This window comes from Oikopleura dioica, chromosome XSR, assembly GCF_907165135.1.
Source record: "Oikopleura dioica chromosome XSR, OKI2018_I68_1.0, whole genome shotgun sequence".
Taxonomy (NCBI): Eukaryota; Metazoa; Chordata; class Appendicularia; order Copelata; family Oikopleuridae; genus Oikopleura; species Oikopleura dioica.
The window spans coordinates 11052153-11074552 of NC_137294.1; the positions used below are offsets into that span (position 1 = coordinate 11052153).

The window sequence follows — 22400 nt, forward strand, 5'->3', positions numbered from 1 at the left end:
AGAAAAACCTTCTCTACTCTTTCCTTCCAGGGAAGAAAATGGTAAAGAACGATTTTGGGTTTGCAACGAGAAATAGAAAGTTATTTTTTATCGAACTCCGATTATTTAAAATTTGAAATAAATAGTGAACTAGAAGGAGAGTTTCGTTTTTGTTTGTTCAAGGGTGGAAAAGAACGCAGCAGCAGACAGAAGCTTCCATAATGGCAAAGGCGAGAAGCCAGACTGCGTAGATGCCGTTGATGTACTGCTGGATCCACATGCAGCTCAACTCACCCCAAAGCAACATGGCGAACATGTCGGCCGAAACGAAGAACATTGGGAAAAGAACCAACAAGGCACCCAGCGATCGTCGAGGAGCAACCTGAATTGAAAGGTTTAGGCTAAATCCTTTAGTCCAGAATCTACGATAGAATTGAGCTCTTACATCTCTCAAAGCCTTTCTCGTAACAGTAAACCTTGCTCAAAATATGGAGAAAGTACCGTACCTTTGTGACTGGCTTGGTAAGGAGGGTTCGCGCGGAAATGTTCTGCTGAACCGGGCGAACAGCGAGTCTTCGAACTGGAGCTGCCAAACGATTCATTTTCTGAAAGATACATTTTATATGTGTTATGTTTGAAAGGCTCTAAGATTCAGAAGGCTTCAAGATTTATTTTTCTTAGAATCAAATAATAATTCCATTTCCACGTAAGCATACAAAGGCAACAGTCATTTTTCTATAGAAGGTAACAGTGAGTACCAGTCATCTGGTCTTAAAAGTTTTTGATTTTTTTCTATTTGACTCATTTTATAATATTTATAAAAGTTATAACTAGTAAAATAGCATTTCTTCTATTTTCTCTAAGCCCCGGAGGCTAGAATTTCTCCATTTCGAAAAAAGGCTTTCTTGATTCAGCGCGGCTGTGGCCAATCACGCTCCGCCATTTCATTTCTCTCCGCTAATTTTCCTCGAAAAGACAAAATGTCCATTCATTAGTGATTTTTATTGAAAAGGGAAGAAAAATGCTGCCACAAGAGAAAGAAATACGCCCGTCATGGATTGGCCGCCTCATGTCCTGGATTTTGAGGTTTGCGTTTTCTACTTTGGGGTTGCCCTCAGGCGCGTTTCTAGATAATCGCTAGTGCTTTTGTAAAAAATTTGTCCTCGGATTAGTTTTAGAGAGAGAAAGAGAGTTTTATCTTATCAGCTAAAATGAAGTGTTTTGAACTAAAATTAAGGACTTCCAATCGATAAATTTAGCGCCCTTTACTGCCTACGAAAATTATCCTTTGGGGTGTCCTTAAGAACTTGGGGTTCACGCTGACTTCTGCCGAATCAACCATTTATTCATTTATCGTTTTTCCATTGAGAAAATCGCCGTAAAAAGACACTGTAAATCAATGGTGGTCTTAAATTGAGTATCCTCCGTAGGAACTCTGTAGGAGCTAACACTAATTCGACCTCACTGCCAAGTGAAGACACTCCTTTATCATTATCAATATCATTTACGACAGTTATCATTGAATCTACTGCCAATACGGGTACAGAAATAACAATGTACAGAGCCTCAAAAACTAAATTAACCTTACCTAAACAACTTCAAGGCTAATCCATATGCTGCCATTTTGTTCATGTCTGTAACTGTTGAATTGTAGAGCAGGAGAAATACCTCATCATGTCGCTTTCATCATGGACGGAAATCGCCGCTTCGCACGAAGATCAGGAGAAGCACCCATTCATGGACACAAACAAGTGAGCTAAACTTCTAGAATTTCACCTTCCATTTCTAAAATTTCCAGGGTTTTTCAAAGTTGGCGGAAGTTCTGTCCTGGTGCGAAATGCTCGAGATTCCTGAAGTGACTGTTTATGCCTTTTCTGCTGATAACTTCAAGCGGCCACAAGCTGAGGTCGACGGCCTCATGAGTTTGGCAAGAGAGAAGTTTCATCAGCTTCTATCTGAACAAGCGAAGCTCAAAGAAAAAGGTGTCAGGAAAGGGTCCGAATCCTTCTATTTTGAATGCTAAAAAGAGGAATTCTCTTTGTTGATTTCATTTCCACATTTTCCTTTCTGAACGAATAAGGACCCATTGAAAAGAATACGAATGATTGGGGAAATCGACCTTCTTCCTTCCGATGTAAGGCAACCTGCAGCAGAGCTTGAACAGAAAACGCGCGACAACAAGACCTACACCCTTAATATTTGCATCGCTTACACTAGGTACAATATCACAAACTGAGTCTGCCTTCAATTTTTCCTCAGTCGTTTGGAATGCGTCAACGCTGCGAAAAAGCTACTAGCAGCGTCTGAAAGTTCCAAGGGACTGGCAATAGATGAACAACTCGTATCGAAGTCGATGTACTTGTCTTCCCCGCCGCAGCTGCTGATAAGAACTTCTGGAGAAGCTCGACTGTCCGATTTTCTTCTATTCCAGGTACTTTTTTCAATTCCAATTACACAACTCAAATTTTTTTAAGTGCCAAAAAGCGCAAATCTGCTTCGTGAAGCCGTTCTGGCCAGACTTCTCGCTCTACGATTTCCTCGGCTGTCTGCTCAAGTATCAGAAGGTGGACCCAAGATCATCTTACGAAGAACCCCTTTCTGCGAAACAAGAAAGCTACCTGCGCAAGCTAGAAGAATCAAGAGCAAAACAACTGCAGTCTTATTTAAAGTAAACTTGATTTCGATTAATCCTAGCCTTTAGAAATTTCCCTTAGACGAATTTACCATTAGCTTCCTCATTCTTACCACGCGTTTTACAGGTTCAATTCATAATTATTCAAAGTGCAATTCTCCCTCCCTTTCACACTGTATAAAATAATGACAGTAAATAAATATGTAAATAAAACACTCCTATGCTCGTCTATGAAATGCAGATGCGATGAAAAGTTGGACACACAAAAAGTTGTTAATGAATAAACACTAACAATTTGTTAGTAAAAGAATATTTTTATAAAATTTATTCGACATGTAGTTGCAAGCCTTGCACTACATACCTTTATCTAGGCCTCGGACATAAAAAATCAACTCCTACAAAGCGCTTAGGTACCACATTTATTCTCTATCGAGGTCGTAGAGTAGGTCTGGACAACCCCGAAAACCGAAAAAATCTAGATAAAAAATAATTCGACAGAGAACAAAAATGAGACCTAAGCGCTTTGACGGAGTTGATTTTTTACGTCCGAGGCCTACCTAGATTAGAACGTGTTGTTGGATGGCTCGTGAATGGCAGCAAGCTCATGGACAGTGACGGCGGACCGATCTTCTGTTGTCTGAGAGGGGTCCGAGGCATGGCAGTTCGAACGGTTCTCGTGGCATTCTTGTAGCTGATTTTGGCTCTTATTGAGGCGTTAAGCTCTGATCAAAAAATCAAACAGCCGATCCTTGAGGTAAAAGAGCTCATTGAATCGCGATGTGTTATGTTGAGCAGTGCGGGAGTTTGCAGATCCTGTGACCTGACCGACCGAGATCCTTCGCATCGACATTACTGAACTTAGAACACGTTATCTAGAATTTTGATGAAAGATGCTACTAGAAAGATCCGATCATAACTAAGCACGTGATCATTGCCGTTTCGATCGACAGTAACTACTGTAAGTTCTTTCTTGATTCCGACACCCATTCTAAAAATAAAAAGTTATCTCTTCTGAAAAAAAAAAACCTAAATCGCAATCTGCCGATTTTCCGAAGGAAATTTTATTGGCTGTTCTTAAAATTTTGAGACCGTGACTCATAAAAAATAAATAAAACATTATTGCATTGAAATCTACATAAATATATATTCACGAAACGTGTCGGTAGAAAAAAATGCAACAATCTTAATACTTGAAGAAAGGCCTGCTCAGAAATTGCGATTATCGCAAGTTATTAACTGATATCTACTTGAAAGAGTCGATCTTGCAGAGGAGACTTTTGAGGGTCAGAATTGGTGATCAGTGGCTGCTCTGAAGAAGCTCAGGCTCTGAAAGGTGAGGAAGTCATCGCTGATTATAAAAGAATTCAAATTTATGCCAATTTAGATGTGTTAGGGGTCATTAGATCTTGGTTATAATTTGTAAATAGCAAGACTTCGTTTAAATTGCCGATTCGATAATTAATATTGAACTAAAATGTAATTCGGAGAAGTAAATTTTTTACTCCCTTCGAAGATGACGGCAACCATCTGGTGTTATATAACTGCTAGCTGCGAGTGTGCGCTCGTTTTAAAAGCGACTCGACCGAAATCGATTTTGTTTTCTTTCTCTAAGCAAGGGCCGGCGTCTTCGAAAAAAAGGGAGGGATGGATTGACCAAAAAATTTGTCTCCTGCCTTTTTTGCTGCGTTTTTCAGCAGAATTTCCAATCCAATTTTTCGACAAGAGAGAGTCAAAGAAGAACAGAAAGAAGAAGGTTGAGGTCTTATGCTTCAGAGATATGAGCAGCTGAGCAGCCAGAACCAGAATGGAACAGTGCAGAACGAGCTCATGGCAACTCACTCTTTGGCCAACACGGTTGAGAACAATCCAGGACAGAGCAGCCAAGTGCGCGTTTATTTAGGAAAAGGGGGCAATTTTCAGAATTTTACAAGCCTAAAATTTGTTCCTTTATTTTTTCGACAACATCTTCTTCAATCAAATTGCCCCAAAAAAGCACGATACGACTACAATCCCTACGATGGACCAAACAATTGCCCAGAACTTGAGCTTTTTCTTTCAGCAGGTAAGACTTGAAATCAACAAGGAGATCCCCATATTTTTCTTCAAGAAATTAATATTAGAGTATGTTCCAAGAAAGACTAATTTTATATTATTCCAAGTGCCTTTTTTTGTGCAAGCTGACTAAATGCTCAAGTTGGACAGATTTTAATTTGAACGAGTCCAAAATCACTAATTAGGCGTATTCGTATTCGGCGCTTTCTTGGCCGCGTTGGTATTATGAGAATGTATGGCATTAAAATTGATCTTTTGCTTGCAAGGATGCGATATATACCCGAGTAGGCCTTATAAGCTGCTGGGCGAGCTGCGTGCTTGTATTTATTATTAATTTGCTCTACTTTGTTTCTTAGCTTTCTGCTCCTTTAATCTCGCCTAATATCGGCCTTGCTAATATTCCCTACTAGTTAAAGTCTGGCCAAGTAATAACTCAGTAATCAGCCGCCGATGCTTTATTTTTTCTTTCTTTCTTTGGCAGCAATTAAAAGAAGCGCTTGAATAAAATACTCAGAAACACCCGCTTTATAAATAATTTAGTCTTCTAATAATTTAAGGCGAGTATGTCTACGTCTCCGGGAGCGCGGACCAAGACGGTTTCTACTTCGGCGAAACCACAGACGGACGAAGGGGACTCGTTCCTGGCAACTACCTCGAACTCGTGCCAAATCTAGCCGCTCCTCCTTACCGAACGGCCACAGCAGAAGTCGCTAATGGAAAAACCAACCTTACCGTGCCACATACGGACAGTCTGAACAGAGTCGGTACCGGAATTGAATCGCCAGTCTCCAAAGCCTTTGAGCTCTTCGAACTTGACGGAAAGGTTGTTAAAGGCATTAAGAATTTGCGCATTCTGATTACGATTTCTAGGCGATAGTTCCTTTTCCAAGGCAAATAAGAGTCGATAAAAAACTACAGCATTCATTGCTCATCAGTTGGGTTGCTCCGAAACTTTCTGGAGAAGAAAATGTCATAGGTATGCACAAAGCTCAGTTTGAAAATCATAGTTTGAATCACTTTTTTCTCAATATCAATTTATCATTTTAGAGTACCGAATCGACGTTAACGAGCAATTAAAAACCATTGTGGATGGAGAAAAATCCTCCGCCGTGGTTGAAAACATCCACGACTCTGGAACGTATCGTATTTCTGTTTCAGCTGTTCTCGCTGAAGGCGTCAGGTAGCATCCAAACAGAAGGTGTCGAGTCTACAATTTTCTAGCTCTGATCCAATTCGCTGCACGTTACTGTATGGAACGGATGTAGCAGAACGAGCCGCACCGGTTTTACTCAGATTGGAAGCCGTCAACTCCTCCAGTTGTGTAATGTCCTGGCTGCCAGTAAACTCAAATTTTCGGTAAGCCACCACATGGCCGTATTGATACGCAATGCTAACCCTTGTTTTATCCTCTGAGATTCATTTTCGTCAGCTCATTTCTCGGATAAATCAATAAAGACGGAGACCTGCGTCAAATTAACAGTGATTCGTTTCACAGCTCCACATTATTAAAATCGCCTTAGCGCGAGTTTACTCTGTTACTTCTTCGCGAAATTTGCATGTCGCAATGTTTAGCCACCGAGTTTCTGTCAATGGAGTGGAGCGCGAAACACTGCCCGCCGGTTTCTACAGGACGCGGCTGACTAATCTGGAGCCGGACAGGTAAGAGGCTCTTGGACTAAAAGATGGGCTTAATCCACGACCACAATAAGGCAATATGTGATGATGGTGGAGCCGGTCGGCACTGACGTCAACCAGCAATCAAGCAGCACTTCTTCAGCAGGCGGGCAACTTGCCACGCTCAAGGTTCGCACTCGCCCGCCAGGACCGCCAGACCCGCCACAGAGCCCCGTCATTGAAGAGGACCAGATTAACCAGAAAAACGTTCTTATAAGGTAATCTCCCGTATTTTTTCGTACAAGCTTATTTTTATTTTTTAAACTAAGATGGTTGCCTGTGACATTGACAGGGACGTCAAATGGGACGCCAATCCGCGGCTATGCGGTCTATCAGAATGGAAAGATGCTCGATGAAGTGGTGAATCCGTCGGGAGACAGGATCAGTGTCCTCCGCAGCCAGATCAAGCCCGGATCAAAGATTACTGTCAGGACTATTACTGTCGACGGGGAGATGAGCATCGACTCCGGCCTCGCCAAACCCTACTCTGAATGTGCTTCCGTCACTCCTCCAAACTCCAAGATGAATTTGCCAGGAACAATGGCCGGCGCGTCCCATCATCCGAGCTTAAATCATCCCGGTGCAACTGCAGCCCAAAGGCTGATAGGTCCCAATTCCGCGCCTTTGTCCATCCAAGGAAGCAGTTCTTATTCGATAAAAGTGTTAAATGCATATATAAATCTCGGTTTTCTAGCAATAGAGAATGGTTTCTACGAGAAACCATGTACATGTAGTTCTGAGATTAATTAAAGCCCCGTCCATCTGTTAATTGGCGGATCATGTCAGAACTGTATTGAGGAGGCCTCCCAGCGGGCTTCAACGACTCCCTAGGCAGCAGCTACTTTGCGAACGGGGTGCTAATTGGCCAACATCGCCCAGATTACGGAAAGAGGCAATTAATCAATTTGAGTAGGAAGAGTCCTTTAGCACCCCAAAGTGGCACCCGATCACTCTCGGCGAGACCCTCTTCAGAGCCGTACCACCCCATCAAACTACTTGTCATGGTCAAGGTCCGAGCAAATGCCCGGCCAGGCCCCGCTACCTGGCCAAAGAGCCGGCCCGAACCGTCAACGATCGCCAAATTTGCCCCCTCCGATGCACGTCGCGCGCAACAGATCTTCCTACACAATTGCTGATGAGCCAAGGGTTACACGAATATTTAAATAACAAATGAACAGGCTTGAAACTGTATCGAACTGTGTAGTAACCCGGTCCTAAGTTCTCAAATTTGAATATGGGCCTGAGTCACTATCCCGACCGGCGAATTCGTTCAGCTGACTTTGAATCTGAAAATGACGAGTGGCTTAGGCACACGATCGACAGACACATTTCTAGAGCCAGTGGGAATCTTCCTGACGCGCAAAAAGAAAGCTGGAATAGAAGCTTAGGTATATAGTTATTAATCAGATTTGACACTGGTTATTATATTTTTATAGATCGGCGACGGGCGCACTCGATGCCACGAAAGGCTCACATGAACCAGGGCGTCGGTCTATTAGGTATTCCAGCAATGCATTTTTTCGATTCTATGCGCCATTTCAGACGCGTATCCTGACCACATCCCCCGATCGCGAACGCAGCAGCGCGGCCCTACATCGCGGCCGTTTATGGGTGCCCCTCCGATGTACGACTACGAGCTTGATCCTCGCGAGCAGCCTTCCTATCTCAAGGGTATTTTACCTAAACAGAAATAGTCGATTCTGTCAATCAGTGAATGTTGAAAGTTTCAACTTAACCGCGTGGGACGAATCCCCGCGTATGAGCGCGGGACGAACCGTACATTCGAATGTCATTTAAGCAAAAACTCGAATAACTCATGAACCGCTCGTCCGATATTCCTCAAATTTTCAGATAGTACTAATCTTTATGTCGTCTTTCATATCCTGATGTCAGAATTCATATTTTGGTTTCGTCAGAAATACTTATTTTAAAGTAAGTATGAGAGTGAGAAATTTTAATTCTCATCGTCTGTGCTCTTTTCACTCGGAAGAAGTTGCAGTTTATGAGATTTCATCAGAAATATAGATTAAACTTGCCTAAATAGCTCAAACAAACAAATTGGTTCGTTTTTACAGTAAAAATCTCAGCGGGCGCTCGAGTAGGCCAGACTTAATCCCGTGTCAGGTGCAACTGAGCCGTGATAAAATTTCCACATTTGCACAAGTTACTGAGAAGGCATGAATCAACCCACATTTAAAATTTCAAAGTTATCGGATTTATAGTTTGGGAATACCGAGCCCCTAAAGTCTTAAATGACATTGGAATGTACGATTCGTCCCACGCGGTTAAAACTAGTAATAATAGTAGCATTTATCCAACTGTGCTTTTTCTTCCTTAGTGCGTCATTTCCCACGCAACGACGCCCTTTGCTTATTCTTGTTTTTTAGTCAAGAACAAAATTATGGCTTTCAGTGAAGCGCCAATAAATTTTTTTTTGGAGTCTCATATTAAGAATTTAGATATTGGCTCATCGTAATCTATATCCCGAATACCGAGCAACTCTTTAGATCAACCAAACGTTTTCGAACGCCTGCGTACTTCTGAGCAGTACTCAGACTACATCCTTTCCGACTCGGAGCCCTCACTTTCTTCCATGTCTTCGTGGGGCCGGCGGAGTCCATCCAGCTCCAAGAGACGCACTCACGCCCACCACAGCAGCAGCAATCGCCACTCAAATTCCTTTTCCATGCATGATATTTCCAATTCATATAACCAGGTAATTTCCAACTGTATTCCTTGATTGCATTCGATTTCAGTTCCCATCGTATCACCAGCCCCGCGGCCGAAGTCCGACCGAGAAGACGCACCACCGATCGCGCAAAAAGGAGCTCAACCCGCAGGAAAAACTCCGCCGCCAAAATAAACCTCGACTGTTTGTCGCGCTTTACGATTATGACCCTTTATCCCAATCGCCAAATGATGATGCGGTTGAGGTAAGCGAACATTAAATCATTCCTGTCACTGAGCTTTTTTAGGTTGAATTGAGCTTCCGTGTTGGGCAATTGATAAAAATATTTGGAGAAAAGGATGAAGATGGATTTTTCAAGGTACCTTCCTCTATTTACTGTTTTTTTTATTCAATTTAGGGAGCAACGCGGGATGGCCACAGAGGGCTAGTGCCATGCAACCACATTGCCGAAGTAGATGTGCCAAATTCATCAACGATGGAATCGCTTTACGAAAAAGGATTTTTAAACTCGGACTCGGAGAAGATCTCCACTCGCCAATCGAAGCCGAAATTCAAAGCGCCTCGTGGTCAGAGCCAGGGCAGAAATAAACAAGTCAGTGGCTCGCCTCTTTCCGAGCGCAACAAGAAAATGTAAGTACAATGGATGAATATCAAATGTTGAAAAGTCGATCTTAGGAATCAGGGCAAGAAGGGAAACAACGGCGTGGGGGACATTTACGTAGCAGTTTATGATTACAATCCATCTCTGACAAGTCCGAACGTTGACACGCGCGACGAAGAGCTCAAGTTGCAAAAAGGGGATGTCGTTCGCGTGCTGGGCCCGCTCGATTACGACGGCTTCTTCTATGCCGAGGTCAACGGGCGCCGCGGCTTCGTCCCTTCCAATTTTCTCCAGCTCCAGAACAAGCCCAAATCAGAAGCGAAAATGAACAAATCTGAGAAAAAATAAATTATTCATCCCTCTTCTTTTCTTTCTTCAGTTTTATTTTTGTAGAATTATTCAAGATCGTCAAGGGGTTTAAAGTACAGAAGCTTTGTGAGTTGTGACTGTATTTGCGGCATTTCCTTCTTTTTGTCTGATTGCACATTGGAAGTTATCGAGACAAAGTCTTGTGCGACTGAAGCATTCACTCGTATCAGCGTTTGATGAAATTCTAAGAAATTTATACGAAAATTCTCCGTTGCAAGATTATACCTTCAGAATAGGTCCATCTGAGGCAATCGCAAAGTGTAGAAATGAACCAGCTTCCTTTTGTAGGACTTCTCCATGAAAGATGACCCTCTAGAATTCTGGTTAATCAAAATTGAAGACTGTGAGCACCTGTTGTAGCGTAATGCACTAGAACATCGGCATCAATCGGCCAAGTTCTTGGAGTACGAAAGGGCTTGGGCTCCTCCTCGACATGTTGAATTTGAGCTCCAGCTCGACCCCTCCAGCCCTCCATGTAGTCATGTCCTCGGCAAGCTTGGACAAAGAACAGCTACAGTAAAGGATGAAAAGAATGAGGAAAAATTGAAGATTTACTTTTGGTTTGCCAACAAGGGTTCTGTTTTTTCGAATTGGATTGACGAACCCACGAATATTCATGCTGCCGCTTTTCCGCCCTCAGAAAAAATATCATTCAATTGAATAAAAAATTAATGAAATTCTGAGAACAGTTCCTGTGGCAGAAAATCTCTCCATTGGCTTCTCCATGCGCTAGAATGGCACACCCGAACATTTGGTACTCTTCCATGTCTCCCTACTCAAAATCGAATTGAACTAATATTTTAAAAAATGATGTAACCTCGCCATATCTTTTGAGTTTGATGACGGTTTCTCTCATTGTCAAATCGTCATATACTTTGACCAGAAATCCCAACTCCGTCATGATTTGCTTCAATCTCTGGACATCCCGTTCGCTTCCTCGTCTTGGCTTTCTGAAGTCATAAAATTGTATGAAATATGGCTTTTCCGAGTTCGTACCCGTAATATTTGCTTTTTTCCGAATAGTGCTGATAATTGAAAATGACGAAATAGCCTCGTTTAGTAAACTTGTTGCTGTAGCTCAACTCGGAAAGATTAATTTCGATGTCTGGGTAAGTTTCAACAGCTGTAGCGTCCGACTCGTCGAGGCTGGACTTCTCCAGCCCCTTGTAATCATCAGGTAAGCTGTGTTCAGTCACCGAACGCGGCTCAAAGTAATCTGCATCTATCATTATTATTTTTTCTCTTTGACGTAGCTTTATCCCGCTTGACTTAAATTTAACTGCTCAGGAAACGCGTGACTCACACACATTTACACGGAGAACTGTATCAGCAAGAACTTGCTGTAATTTGCTTGTGGGGTTTAAATAAAGCTCAAAACAAGCCACAGAATTGTATTGATTCGACGTGCGGTTTTAAAAGGGGTCTCGGGGAAGAAATAAAGATGGACGACTTTTCGAACTTTTGGGTCGAAATGAGAGTCGATACGTACAGTCAGTCGGTTTTTCTGTAAAGAGAAAAATGATCTTTTCATTTTGTGGCCCTTGTAAGATGTGCGTTGCGGGAGTTGAAGAATGGTAAGAAATTGAATGAAGAATTTTTAATATTTTTCGAAGCACAATAATTTTGACCGAGTGCAGTATAATTTGCTGCCGCAAGAAAAACTCATCAGTGATCATGAGCGCACCAATTCGTCGGCTTGGAAGACTGGATCTTCGATCCAAACAGTCGGACATGGAAGAAGATCACCGTCGACAAGCGCTGCTCTTTGCGCATTATTCTACTGACGAAACAGCTAGGTTACAATTTATGGCGGAGACCTACAGAATGAGGTAGATTCTTTCTGATTAAAAATACGACGACTTTTGAAGAATGGAGCAAGGATTGATTCACACAGAATCTTTCGATGAAATTAGCTCGGATTTGGAGGCGGCGCTGGAAGAGGATCTCGACGAGCTCGATGACGACCAAGAAGAAGACAACGAAATGGATGATGCGGACGAGGCCGAGCTACTTGGGATAAAACAAATGCGTTAGATATTTCTGCAATGAATGAGATTAACTCGGTAAAAGGCTGACAATGTCGACGTTGGGGACATGGATGATGATGGTGGTGATGCTAACGATGCGGGAGATGACTTTGCTGACTGAGCAACCTTGTTTTGGAGTAAAAATCGAAATCGCAAATTGCAAAAAATAAAGTGAATTCAATGTTTTTCTGTTTTTAAATTTATTTAAATTTATATTTTCCGTCAAAGATTTCAGTACGTCATCACGAAGTTTTGAATTTCATTTTATTGTTTTATATATCTTTGACTCGAGTCTGTCCCTTTTAAAGAGGGCTTCTAAAGAGGGCAGCAGAGGCACTTAAACGAACCATTGTAAATCTTAATCTTTATCTATCGCTATCTACTTATTCTCGTTTATCTAACTAGAACATCGCTCTGCCGAATGAACCAAAGAACAATTTCAGTAAAATTATTGTAAAAAAATTCGAAAAATGTAGCTACAAAATTGTGATCGCGTTTCTCTAATTGCTAGAGGCGGGTCTTTCTAACTAATTGTAGCGATTGGGGTGTCAATCATCTATCGCTCTCCAATTCAGGATTTTTTGATCTTGACTTCGAAGCTAAAATGCTCTTTATTTTTCTGAAGTTCTTTCTTTTCAAGAGAATTAGCGGAGATCTGGAAGATGTTGACATTGATATTCTCAAATCAGTCACGAGCGGCGTCTACATTGAGTGCAAAATGGACAAGGTAACTTTATCAAAGCTTTTTTCAATAGAAAATATCAGAAAAGTCCCTTTTTAATTGTGTAGATGTGTGCTTGGATGCCAGAAAAGTGGCTTGCAGAAAACGGAATTGAAGAAGAAGATGTTCCCTGGTTGGCATTCGCCGAATCTGAAGACGAAGAGTGTCAAGCGAGAGATATCGGAGCGCTAGAAGGTATGCCTGAAGATGCGCATTACTGGCTCTGGTGTTCGAGAGAAGAGAGTGAAGAGGAAAGAGAGGCGTATGGAGACGAAGAAGGTGGATTGGCGCATTATACTTGCGGCACGGAAACTTCCATTCATCAGGGCAATGCTGATCCAAATGGACCTGCTTGGTTGGAAGAACCGCACATTAGACACAACAACACGATTTCAACTAGCAATCCTTTTCTCATGAAACAGATCTTCCTTCCAGTTGAGTGCGAATGGCCGACAACTTCTGGCGGCGATGAACCGATGGGTTTTCCTTTCGCTAAATCGAATTCCTACTTCGCAACAAACAACAAGATCGACATGACAGTTGGGATAAGTCTCTATAAAACTGCTGCATTCGACGAATTGTACAGTGAAAAGCCGAAATACCTCCTTGGTGGATCGAACAAAGACAATGTCTTCCTTGCTATCAAATTGATTTCTGATGTGCCAGATGACGTGGGAATTAATGTAATTCATCTGTGGGCTTCTCCAGGTACTTAAGAAAAATGTTCAGAGATGTTCACTCTATAAGCAAGAATCAAGAATAAAAAATTTTATTTCAACCATGAGGCACTAAAACAGCATTATGAGAAGGGTAATGAATCATTACGGATACTAGCGGTGAATCTCGAAATTTTCTTCGTGTCTTCATTTTTTCGTCATTGTAAAGAAATTATCACTTGAAAGTTTCAAGTTGAAACTCGAAATTTTTCTCGGCTTTTTATCGGTACCCAAAGGAGGGCCGAAAATGTGATATTTAACGATATCCCGTTGTGCGATGGCCACCATTTGGTCTATTTCCCAAGAGCGAACCAATATTAGAATATTGGAATGTTGTTAGAAGAATGTGTTAAACAAGCATTTCAGCTGCGAGCTCCAGTCAGGAAATCTACTACGCTTGGATATTGCAAGGCTGCCAAACTCACTCCCAGGTTGGTTTTTGATCTCTTTTCATAATTTACCGTTTTTTAGGTTCAATATCTGAGCTCCCCAGTCGAAAAAGAAGTCCGTATTTCTTTGCCAGTTTTTATGTTCGAAGGTAAGCGTAAAATTTCAAAGCTCGGGTAACAATTGTTTCCAATAGATTCAAACGAAGTCTACTTCCACACAATCGTTCAAGCCTGCCGCGGAGCTGACTGTTCATCCAGCACGTGTTCATCCCCTTCCGAGCCTTCCTGGACTGATTTCAACCTCGACAGGCAAAAGTTCTCGCTTTCAAGAAGTCGAAGGGTAACTCATGGCTTCCTTCTGCAACTTTACTGACTAAATTTTTAGAGTAACGCAGCTCCAGACTCGTCGCTTCTGACAATTGGGCCAATTTTGATTCAACCTCAGCCGCAAGATTTCAGATCAAGCGGAATCAATCACATTTTCCTTTCATTCGGCTTCTGTCTTTTCGTATTTTTGGTGATTATCAACTGTCAAATCTTGATCCTATAGATTTTTCTATAAAGTATTGATAAAGTATTGATAAATCAATGAAAATATAATATAATCCGTTCAAGGTCGTTTCTGCTCTTTCCTCTCCGCCATCTCGTGACAAAAACATCGCGCTTTATCTAAAACAGGCACACACGCGCATTTATTCTTTGCGCTTTGATAGGAGCTCCAGAAAAATATTGAAATCGAGGAGATGATAGATAAAAATACAATAAAAGATTGGCTACATGATTTGCTTCCTAAGTTGAAAAGAGAAACAACGAGATCTCAAAAATGCAGATTGATTCTTTCGGTGGAAAGAGAAGTTTTTGGGAATGTTGAAGGTGGACCTGGCTACTGGGATTTTGTTGTTATGAGTGATGGCCAACTTGCCGATGTGTATAGAAATGAAGAGAGTTATCTGGGACCCTTCTCGAAGATGGGCACTTTTCCAATTACTCCTTTTCAGCAGCAACTACTTGAGCGGAATCCTCATTTAGTTAATAAAAAAATAAATCGAGAAGAATTGAAAGCTGAACTGGGTAGATGGGATTCATCATGCGGATTTATCTCTGGTAAATCTAAAAATATTTCTCATTTGTTTATGATTTACTAGGAGGAGAAGCAGCTATTGGCGAAGAAAATGGAGTTTTCTATCGGATTCAACCGTTTGATTCAAGTTTATTTACTCCAGAACTACCTTATCAAGATTTGAAATTTGTCATCCACACTGCTGACGGTAAAATTCAGAGTCCTTGTAAAAAAACCTTGCTTATCATTATATTAAGAGTTCATAAAAGCAACCGATGACAAGAAGAAAAATGATAAATCGATTCCAATTCATCCAAATGTCATCAAGCATTATGCAAACATCGAAATTTTCCTGAAAACTGATCGGCTGAACGAAGATTGCTTAGGTTGGATAACATGTTTGGAGGAGGGAGATTCGAATTTGAGGAGCAATCTGCGGTCAGAGTCACTTTCCATCGATCAAAGAAGAAGCAGTTGGGGTGCGTGCTGGTTTCGAATATCTGTCGAGTGTTGGAATAGCGCATTCCGATCAGAAAATGGAAAATATTGTTCTTGTTGGATCAGATCTCACCCCAAAATGGATAGATTATGGTCTCGCTTATGACCGAACTGGGCGTGAAAGCTATCGGAAAATGGGTTACGCTAGAAAGGGAGGAAAGTTTCGATACAGTCAAACTCTGTATGCTGGATCTGCTGGAACGTGTACAGCATCTCAAATTCTTGGCGGTCCGAAATCAGCAGAAGAATTGTGGATGAAAATGATTCCTGATAAAGGAAATCTTCGACTTTGTAAAGAACTCTTCTACTTTATATTTTGCGATTGGAAAACTGCCTGGGATCTTCTCTTCAGACCGAGAAACAAAAACGAACGAGAATCAATTCTTCCTATAATTGATGCTTGCAATCTATCTTGGCTTCACCGTTCAGCGAATTTCGACTCAAAAAGCTTAGCGGATGATCAACTTGAATCAGTCTCCTCAATCCTTTCCATTGACAATACCGATCCGGAATTCATTCTTGATGGAAATATCACAAAATCCATTCAAATGTGCATGCTAAAGCATAAACTCGAAAAGAACTACCGCCAGACCTTCCAGAACGCTACAAGAAATGTTGTCGATCAAAAAGACTCGAATCTATGTGTTCCGATTGCCGTCACGTCGTTGCTTCGAACAGCAATTGTGAATTACTCCAATGAATTGACAAATCATCCTCAGTTCAATGTCGTCGTAAAGGATCAATTCCTCAAAGAAGTGCAGTCTGCATTCAGTTTTGAGCGAATGTTCCATTATATCACGATGAAAATTTATCCACGGAGTTTGGCTGGATTGAATTTGAATCCGAATGATGATGAGGTAGAAGTACAGTATTCTGCTTGTGTAGAAGGTATTCTTCAATGTTTGACAATTCCAACATTTGAATATGAATCTGGTTGGTATCGGATAGAGCGTATATTCAAGCGCTATATGATGGTGTGTACTGATTTTCTTCTTGGAACCACTTTGGATATTAAGAGAGGTAATCCGAGAATAATGTAGCTCAAAATGAGATTTTGTAGTTGACTTGCACGAAGATTTTGTTTTCATTCGCCCAGTTACTGTAACTGCTATAATCAAGATTCAAAATGTGATTTTGAAGCATCAAATGAACATTGATCGAGTCGAACATGGCGAATTCGTCCTTCAAAATACCCAACCTGACAACAACAACGATGTTGAAATACGCGTTCCACTTTCTCGCCCTTACTTCTTTGATAATAACGCTAATCGAGGCCTTCCACGACAGTTTATACTCGAAGAAGATATGCAGATCGATACATGGTACATTTATTCTTGCGGCTACACTATAGAAATAAAAGAAGGTCAATGATTGATCCTTCTTATTACTCCAATAATGAAAATCTTTCCGTCTTGTTTGTTATCTTTCTAGTCAGAAAAAAGCATAGTTCGAAGTTAAAAATTGATCTCTTTATTTTAATAAAATACTGTTTGCATAAATGAACGTTTATTTTGGATGGAAATCCAGTGCCTCTTGTATTTGTAAAGGGATATTTTCTGCAAGAAGGCGAAAAACAAGCGATTTGAGAGTGTCAATCAAACTTGATAGCACTGAATGCCCCTCGCGATAGTACTGAAGTCCGCGCACGATAGAAGCTCCCACTTGTCGCGATTCTCGGCAGGAGATAGTTTCGTTTTTCTTTCTTTTTTTGCGAATGAAGGACGATAAATCAATCACTCATTTTTAAATTATATTTTGGCCTTGAAAATGCAATCGAAATAGCGATTTTGAAATCATAGAAGAGTGCATTTCTCGAATTCATAAAAAGAGTTTTCTTAATTCAAACCCTAACCCTAACTTAGTTAAGAAAGATAATTTTTCTCAGAGTAAGCAAAAGAAGTTGCCCTGGGACCTTCTTTTTTCGCGAGGAATCGGAGAGCTGGGATTAGCAGCAAAGGCAACGCGCCGGTGGTGAGAAAAATCTTGTCAAAACTTTCTATACGCGGCTTGATGTTTGATTCTAGCTCCAACAATGGCACACGCCACGGGTCATTCTCACCCAGGCTTCGTCCCAGCAACAAATCTTATCAAAACTACAGTTCGTAAACTCGATGCCTTTAGCGGGCCCTGGAGAGTGGTTAAAAAGTCGATTTATAGCTTCCCGAGATCAGTGGCGGCGGACTCGCTGCTCTCCATAATCTTGAATAAATGATAATTCACCGGAGGTATCTGACGGACAGATCATTACCGGGCTCAGCTTTGGCGCGACCAGCTGTCAGACTCCAGTTCCCACACCGGAGCAGCTAGAATAACCGACGTGAAGAAACGTGAATAACAGCCCACCAGCTAAGCCAACACCACTTTCTAGGGAAGATGATAGGAGCATCTTGGGTTCAAAAAATGACGAAACTCGTCGGAGATCTTTTGTTGAAGTTTTAGGATTTATTTTAGAAAGACATAATTCTACGAGGTTTCAATTTCGTTCCCACCATTGGTAGTAAAAAATTGATCTTCATGAATGAATCCATCAAAATCGCCATTTCAGTTCATTCTCCCGTTGAATAAACACACTCATTCTACGACTGACACTTAGGGATTAAAGAAGTGAGTGCCTTAAAGCTTTGTGATGGACGTTTTTGACTTCGCGATTATCCATGTTCCTGGTCGTCCTGACGCCGCTTGGCCAAACAGTTTACCGCAAATGTCACTTATCGGTACCTTTTTTGACATTGCCAGAAGAAAATTTTTTTTTTAAATCATCATCACGGGAGCGAACACAAAACGAAAGAAAAAAAGCTCACCCTGCTGAGCGTGAATAAAGCTGAGAGTGGCTCTCTCTCGGCTAAGCTGCGGCTTTGACGAGCAAAAGCAAGCTCGATAGTGTTTCGTTAGGGCTTTTCTTTTGATCAGCGGCGCCGCGGGGAACTCCCGTCGCCGACAATTTACATTTCCTTCGCAAACGACCAGCGTTACAGTAATAAACGGCTTTAGTTACCACCGGAGGTCATGGACGAAACTAATCATTTTCGATTAACAGCACTCTTGGGAGCCTTTTTGCAATGAAATTTCTCTAGAAAAAAACGGTTTCTTTAGATCTTTTATGGCAAAGAAATTTAGGGGTTCACTAGTTCAATTCGTCGTCAAGAATTTTTCTTAAGAATTTAGGAGGCGAGACCCTTATTTTATTCTCCAAAACAAAGATTGAGTCTTTTACCAGAATCATCAAGTTTTTATGCTATTCAAAGGCAGATTTTGTTAACTCTAACTTACGAAAAAGAAGAATAAAGCTAAAACCTTATTTTGAATAAATAAAATAAGGGTGTCATTAAGCTAAGTTTTTTTTCAACAAAACTGTAGCGAAAAATTAGGTTTATCAACAGTTTCTGTCAGAAGAACTTTTCTTATAGAAAAAAGGGTTGGATAGGACCTTATTCGAGGAGCTACGTCTGCCCGTCTGGGGATGAGGAGAGTGTTTTTGGGAAGCGCTGCTTACGACAAGAATTCCGATCTCTTGATTAGACGCGTTCACATGCGCAGTAAATTAGACTTACATTTCCGGCCAGTGTGAACAATCTCAGCTCCCGCGAATAATCTTCATAAGCTCGAATTTAACGATGAAAACTGACTCAATTTTTATTTTAACGAATTAATCCTTTCGAATCCGATCCTGCGAAAACTCAATCAACACGGCTTTTTGGACAAAAGTAGGTTTTTATTTTTTCGTTTTTGCTTCTTGAAAAGCTAGTTACAGTCAGAAATAATAACTTAAGGATCAGTGGGGCACAACTTCGTATATTCCGTAATACTTTTTTTGAGTGAATATACTTCTTGGTATAAATAGAGATATAGATATTCGTTTATACAGAGCAAAAGCAATATGCATATCAATATTTGAATCTTACGAATGTTTACGATACGGAATACGAATTACTACATGCACATGTACAGTCATAGTAGCGATAGAACAGAGTTATTTACAAAGTGAGGTACTTTCGAAGGGTCTTGAAAAATGGTGAAGATGAAAGGGATGAGGACGCTGAACTGGACAGGAAATATTTTTTAGCTTTACTGGCGCTACGAGACAATGTCTTGAACTTCGACCTCGGCAGATTCTTCTGCTTCTTCCGCCTGTTCTTCTTGTCGCTCAGGGGGCGCTTGAGGGCTTTCCACGGGTTGAGAAGGGCTTGGCTCGACAGTTTCGGCTGAGGAGATGCTCACTGCGGGCTGAGTACTAGCTGGCGCTGGCTCAGTTGAGGGCGAAGAAAGAGCTGCTTGTGAGGAATTGAGCTGGGCTGCGGTGCGCGTGGCTAGCCGCGCCCTCGCCTCGCGATAAAGGCGATCAGCGGTCTCAGACACTAAAGTAGGCTTGTTAGGGCAGTGTTGATACGGGCTGGAGAATTGCGAGAAGGAGCAATGATCCCTCGATGTGGAGATGATCTCCATTATAGCTCCTTGTTTACTTACTTAGCGGGTTTAAACGCTGAGCTTGAAACAGCGGGTTGTAGCTACTTCCAGTGGCGGCGGCGTTGAGCAGCGGGAAGTGGGGGAGCAAGTTGTGCAGGGCGAGTTGTGGATGAGGAATTTGACCAGTCATCGCTTGGTTGAAGTTTAGACCCGTTAGGGCCAAGGAGTTCAGTTGGTGTGTGAATTGTTGTGCAGCGGCCGCAGCGGCCTGCAGATTCCGATGATGAACCGCGGCCGAGTGCAGAGTCGGATTGGAAAACGCAGAAGCACTCCCGCTCGCAGAGGTGGCCCCGCAATCGGGACTCTTTGCTGCGCTCTCGGCGAGACTGGAACGAGGCGAGGAAGAGACGAGATTCGTGATCGAATGTGCTAGCGTTGCTTTTGTCCCGGCTGCAATAGTAGATACAGGCTGCGCGATTTTGGGGGTTTCGCTAGGCGATCGGGCACGGCCGGAGTCGGATTCGGAGGTACGACTTCGTGGGGATTCAGTGCGAGCCACGGGGGAGTTGGCAGCGTTTGTCGAGTTGCCAGAATCGGCCGAGTCCCGGCGGATTTTGTCATCGGCGTCTACTCGGAGTTGCTTGGACTCGCTTTCTTCGGCGCAAGGCAATCGCGGTCTAAATTATCAAGTTAAAATTGATTACTCTGTTGAGCGACGCTATGGGAAGCGCGCGTGTTTAGTGTTTCCAAAGCCGCGTTTCCTATTCTAAGTGCGAGCCTAACTGCCGGAAAGTCGTTTCCCCTCTCTACCACATCTGCGACTTGGTCTTTTACCTTTTCTCGCGCCGTCCGCAGCCTGTGTCGCGGAATCCCTTCGCGAAGGGGTTATGGTTGATTTTGAGTTGGGTGATCTGAAAAGCGCAGTTAGATTTCCAGTTTCCAGATGATTTTCCGCCACTTACTTTTTCATTTTGATACGCTGTGACTGCGATAAATTCCATCTCTGGAAAGCACGTAGTTCGCCACTGCCGGGAGTAGATTTGACTTGTGTCGGAGCATCGTACGATGTGGAAACGAGGCTGGTACTTGTGCATTGAATTCAGGATTGCCTAGAAGAATGAACTGAGCACAAAGAAAAAATAGTTAAATCTTATTTGGAGGAAAAATAGGAGGAAATAGAAACTTACGTGGCCGTAAACATGGGGATCAGCGATGTTGTTCGTCAATTTACATTTGTGGAAGCTAATGCTGGGCCTGTTCATCCACTGCTCTCCTGTAGCTGGTGAGTCGGGATGAATATAAAACCTGAATAGCGAAGTTATAAGCTGTGGGCAACTCGTCACAACTCACCGTCGAGGAAGTTCCGGATCGGCTTTGCCCGCCACCATCCAGCATGAATTGTGATACTTGTATCGACAATCATCTTTGGGTCGTATATCCATCACCATACAGTACTTGGCCTTTGGGTTCAGCCCGGAGACTTTTGTCTTGAAGCCAGGAAACATTCGACTGAAGAAAAAATGATTAAAAATTGCCAATAAAGTTACAATTCTAGCCGCTATCCTAGCTTATTTAGGGTCAAATGAAGAATACTGGGATTCCTCTTTAGAGTGATAGAAAAAGGCTTTGCTGCCTGGGAACTGATTGAATTCAAGTTCGCGCGAAAGTGTTTCAATGTTAGAAAAAATGAACGATTCAAATTCCTTTCCCCACTTTCATCAAAGCCCTCCTTTTTCTGATAATCACTTATCACCGAAAAAACGCGTGAATTACCGCTGTAAAATGCTTCAGAACTTACCGGCCGGTCTTGGTGATCACCATTTCTGTCCCATTTCGATGGAACTCGTCCCAGAGTGCTTTATCCACGAGTTCTACTTTGGGATCATCAGGCTCTAGATTCTCGTCGATCTCTTCCGCATGTGCGGCTGCGGCGGCCTGCTGCTGCTGAAGCTGGTGAACGAGGTGGTTCAAGCCAGGAGTGGAGAAGGGACCGTAGGGGTTGATGCCAGGTATCCCTGGCAGCCGGTGCATTAGGTTGAAGTCCAACATGGGGTTTTTTCTCGAGTTGAGTCTTCCTTGATTTCAGCCTCTTTTTTTTCGTTGTTTTCTTTTTGGGAAAAAAATTTATGAAAAAGAGTTTTGGGAATTTAAGCCGAAACTTGGATCTAAGTCTCTGCTGCAGAAATGAGCTCTTCTCAAGCACGGATGTAGACTATATCTCTGGTTGGCCAACAGTGCATGGGGTGGCGCGAGAGGGAAGAGAGACGAGCAGCGAGCAGGGAAAATCAAAGACGAGGCCGCTCGCCGCGCGTGTTCAGCGGTGGCGCACTCCTCCTCGCTGGCCGCGGCGCCCGAGGGGTGTCGATCTCTTCGCTTTCTCGCTGCTAATGGGATCGACCCGCGAGAACAGGACCACACCTGTTCAACAGACAGATAGCATTATTGCAGGAATGCTTCTATCGCTTGTTTTGCCTATCAAAACTACCAGAAGCAAAATCACCAAATGAAAATGAATTGGCACTCAGACGGAAGTATTCGAAAACGATTGATTACAATCACTTATCGACGAATTTTTCAATCAACGATTGC

General features: G+C 42.3%; 6 protein-coding genes and 1 long non-coding RNA gene across 7 annotated transcripts; 4 read left to right on the plus strand and 3 right to left on the minus strand.

Annotated features, from left to right (window-relative positions):
• Window positions 1–73: 73 nt before the first annotated feature.
• LOC145709989 (uncharacterized) lies at window positions 74–589 on the minus strand. The gene is made up of 2 exons (XR_014134981.1): window positions 486–589; window positions 74–361 (listed from the first exon to the last, which is right to left on the minus strand). It is a non-coding gene; the product is annotated as an uncharacterized LOC145709989 (long non-coding RNA).
• A 282-nt stretch (window positions 590–871) lies between these two features.
• On the plus strand, window positions 872–2819 carry LOC145707274 (dehydrodolichyl diphosphate synthase complex subunit DHDDS-like). Its single transcript, XM_081784772.1, has 6 exons — window positions 872–1065; window positions 1634–1730; window positions 1778–1966; window positions 2072–2196; window positions 2239–2410; window positions 2454–2819. The coding sequence occupies exons 1-6, from the start codon at window positions 1001–1003 to the stop codon at window positions 2649–2651; spliced, it is 846 nt and encodes a 281-aa protein (XP_081640898.1). The 5' UTR covers window positions 872–1000; the 3' UTR covers window positions 2652–2819.
• A 1556-nt stretch (window positions 2820–4375) lies between these two features.
• LOC145709320 (RIMS-binding protein 2-like) lies at window positions 4376–7087 on the plus strand. The gene is made up of 9 exons (XM_081787000.1): window positions 4376–4520; window positions 4605–4673; window positions 5221–5486; window positions 5534–5639; window positions 5711–5843; window positions 5885–6019; window positions 6236–6322; window positions 6373–6555; window positions 6607–7087. The coding sequence occupies exons 1-9, from the start codon at window positions 4376–4378 to the stop codon at window positions 7085–7087; spliced, it is 1605 nt and encodes a 534-aa protein (XP_081643126.1).
• A 473-nt stretch (window positions 7088–7560) lies between these two features.
• On the plus strand, window positions 7561–9975 carry LOC145709321 (uncharacterized). Its single transcript, XM_081787001.1, has 8 exons — window positions 7561–7725; window positions 7774–7836; window positions 7880–8008; window positions 8845–9053; window positions 9094–9270; window positions 9313–9384; window positions 9424–9656; window positions 9702–9975. The coding sequence occupies exons 1-8, from the start codon at window positions 7572–7574 to the stop codon at window positions 9973–9975; spliced, it is 1311 nt and encodes a 436-aa protein (XP_081643127.1). The 5' UTR covers window positions 7561–7571.
• A 47-nt stretch (window positions 9976–10022) lies between these two features.
• LOC145709322 (caspase-3-like) lies at window positions 10023–11225 on the minus strand. The gene is made up of 7 exons (XM_081787002.1): window positions 10993–11225; window positions 10814–10946; window positions 10684–10768; window positions 10552–10631; window positions 10348–10507; window positions 10222–10308; window positions 10023–10180 (listed from the first exon to the last, which is right to left on the minus strand). The coding sequence occupies exons 1-7, from the start codon at window positions 11223–11225 to the stop codon at window positions 10023–10025; spliced, it is 936 nt and encodes a 311-aa protein (XP_081643128.1).
• A 1358-nt stretch (window positions 11226–12583) lies between these two features.
• Window positions 12584–14522, plus strand: LOC145708459 (uncharacterized). Its single transcript, XM_081786130.1, has 6 exons — window positions 12584–12750; window positions 12813–13452; window positions 13827–13891; window positions 13932–13998; window positions 14044–14189; window positions 14235–14522. The coding sequence occupies exons 1-6, from the start codon at window positions 12628–12630 to the stop codon at window positions 14397–14399; spliced, it is 1206 nt and encodes a 401-aa protein (XP_081642256.1). The 5' UTR covers window positions 12584–12627; the 3' UTR covers window positions 14400–14522.
• Window positions 14523–19124: 4602 nt separating this feature from the next.
• Window positions 19125–21982, minus strand: LOC145709987 (uncharacterized). Its single transcript, XM_081787675.1, has 7 exons — window positions 21610–21982; window positions 21162–21320; window positions 20999–21116; window positions 20774–20920; window positions 20646–20722; window positions 19872–20488; window positions 19125–19762 (listed from the first exon to the last, which is right to left on the minus strand). The coding sequence occupies exons 1-7, from the start codon at window positions 21858–21860 to the stop codon at window positions 19482–19484; spliced, it is 1650 nt and encodes a 549-aa protein (XP_081643801.1). The 5' UTR covers window positions 21861–21982; the 3' UTR covers window positions 19125–19481.
• Between the last annotated feature and the right edge of the window lie 418 nt (window positions 21983–22400).

What these genes read in the sequence shown, in the direction of transcription:
- LOC145709987 (XM_081787675.1), bottom strand. Translation starts at nt 21,860, where the DNA reads ATGTTGGACTTCAACCTAATGCACCGGCTGCCAGGGATACCTGGCATC. An exon ending in GATCCGGAACTTCCTCGACG is followed by an intron (nt 21,117 to 21,161) that starts GTGAGTTGTGAC and finishes TTCGCTATTCAG; the next exon opens with GTTTTATATTCATCCCGACT. An exon ending in ATCCCCATGTTTACGGCCAC is followed by an intron (nt 20,921 to 20,998) that starts GTAAGTTTCTAT and finishes TCATTCTTCTAG; the next exon opens with GCAATCCTGAATTCAATGCA.
- LOC145709320 (XM_081787000.1), top strand. Translation starts at nt 4,376, where the DNA reads ATGCTTCAGAGATATGAGCAGCTGAGCAGCCAGAACCAGAATGGAACA. An exon ending in CGTTTATTTAGGAAAAGGGG is followed by an intron (nt 4,521 to 4,604) that starts GCAATTTTCAGA and finishes GCCCCAAAAAAG; the next exon opens with CACGATACGACTACAATCCC. An exon ending in TCTTCGAACTTGACGGAAAG is followed by an intron (nt 5,487 to 5,533) that starts GTTGTTAAAGGC and finishes TACGATTTCTAG; the next exon opens with GCGATAGTTCCTTTTCCAAG.
- LOC145708459 (XM_081786130.1), top strand. Translation starts at nt 12,628, where the DNA reads ATGCTCTTTATTTTTCTGAAGTTCTTTCTTTTCAAGAGAATTAGCGGA. An exon ending in GCTGCCAAACTCACTCCCAG is followed by an intron (nt 13,892 to 13,931) that starts GTTGGTTTTTGA and finishes ACCGTTTTTTAG; the next exon opens with GTTCAATATCTGAGCTCCCC. An exon ending in GCCAGTTTTTATGTTCGAAG is followed by an intron (nt 13,999 to 14,043) that starts GTAAGCGTAAAA and finishes TGTTTCCAATAG; the next exon opens with ATTCAAACGAAGTCTACTTC.
- LOC145707274 (XM_081784772.1), top strand. Translation starts at nt 1,001, where the DNA reads ATGCTGCCACAAGAGAAAGAAATACGCCCGTCATGGATTGGCCGCCTC. An exon ending in CCATTCATGGACACAAACAA is followed by an intron (nt 1,731 to 1,777) that starts GTGAGCTAAACT and finishes TAAAATTTCCAG; the next exon opens with GGTTTTTCAAAGTTGGCGGA. An exon ending in AGCTCAAAGAAAAAGGTGTC is followed by an intron (nt 1,967 to 2,071) that starts AGGAAAGGGTCC and finishes GACCCATTGAAA; the next exon opens with AGAATACGAATGATTGGGGA.
- LOC145709322 (XM_081787002.1), bottom strand. Translation starts at nt 11,225, where the DNA reads ATGATAGATGCAGATTACTTTGAGCCGCGTTCGGTGACTGAACACAGC. An exon ending in AACTCAAAAGATATGGCGAG is followed by an intron (nt 10,769 to 10,813) that starts GTTACATCATTT and finishes GATTTTGAGTAG; the next exon opens with GGAGACATGGAAGAGTACCA. An exon ending in CAGATGGACCTATTCTGAAG is followed by an intron (nt 10,181 to 10,221) that starts GTATAATCTTGC and finishes TAAATTTCTTAG; the next exon opens with AATTTCATCAAACGCTGATA.
- LOC145709321 (XM_081787001.1), top strand. Translation starts at nt 7,572, where the DNA reads ATGGGCCTGAGTCACTATCCCGACCGGCGAATTCGTTCAGCTGACTTT. An exon ending in ATGAAGATGGATTTTTCAAG is followed by an intron (nt 9,385 to 9,423) that starts GTACCTTCCTCT and finishes TATTCAATTTAG; the next exon opens with GGAGCAACGCGGGATGGCCA. An exon ending in TCCGAGCGCAACAAGAAAAT is followed by an intron (nt 9,657 to 9,701) that starts GTAAGTACAATG and finishes AGTCGATCTTAG; the next exon opens with GAATCAGGGCAAGAAGGGAA.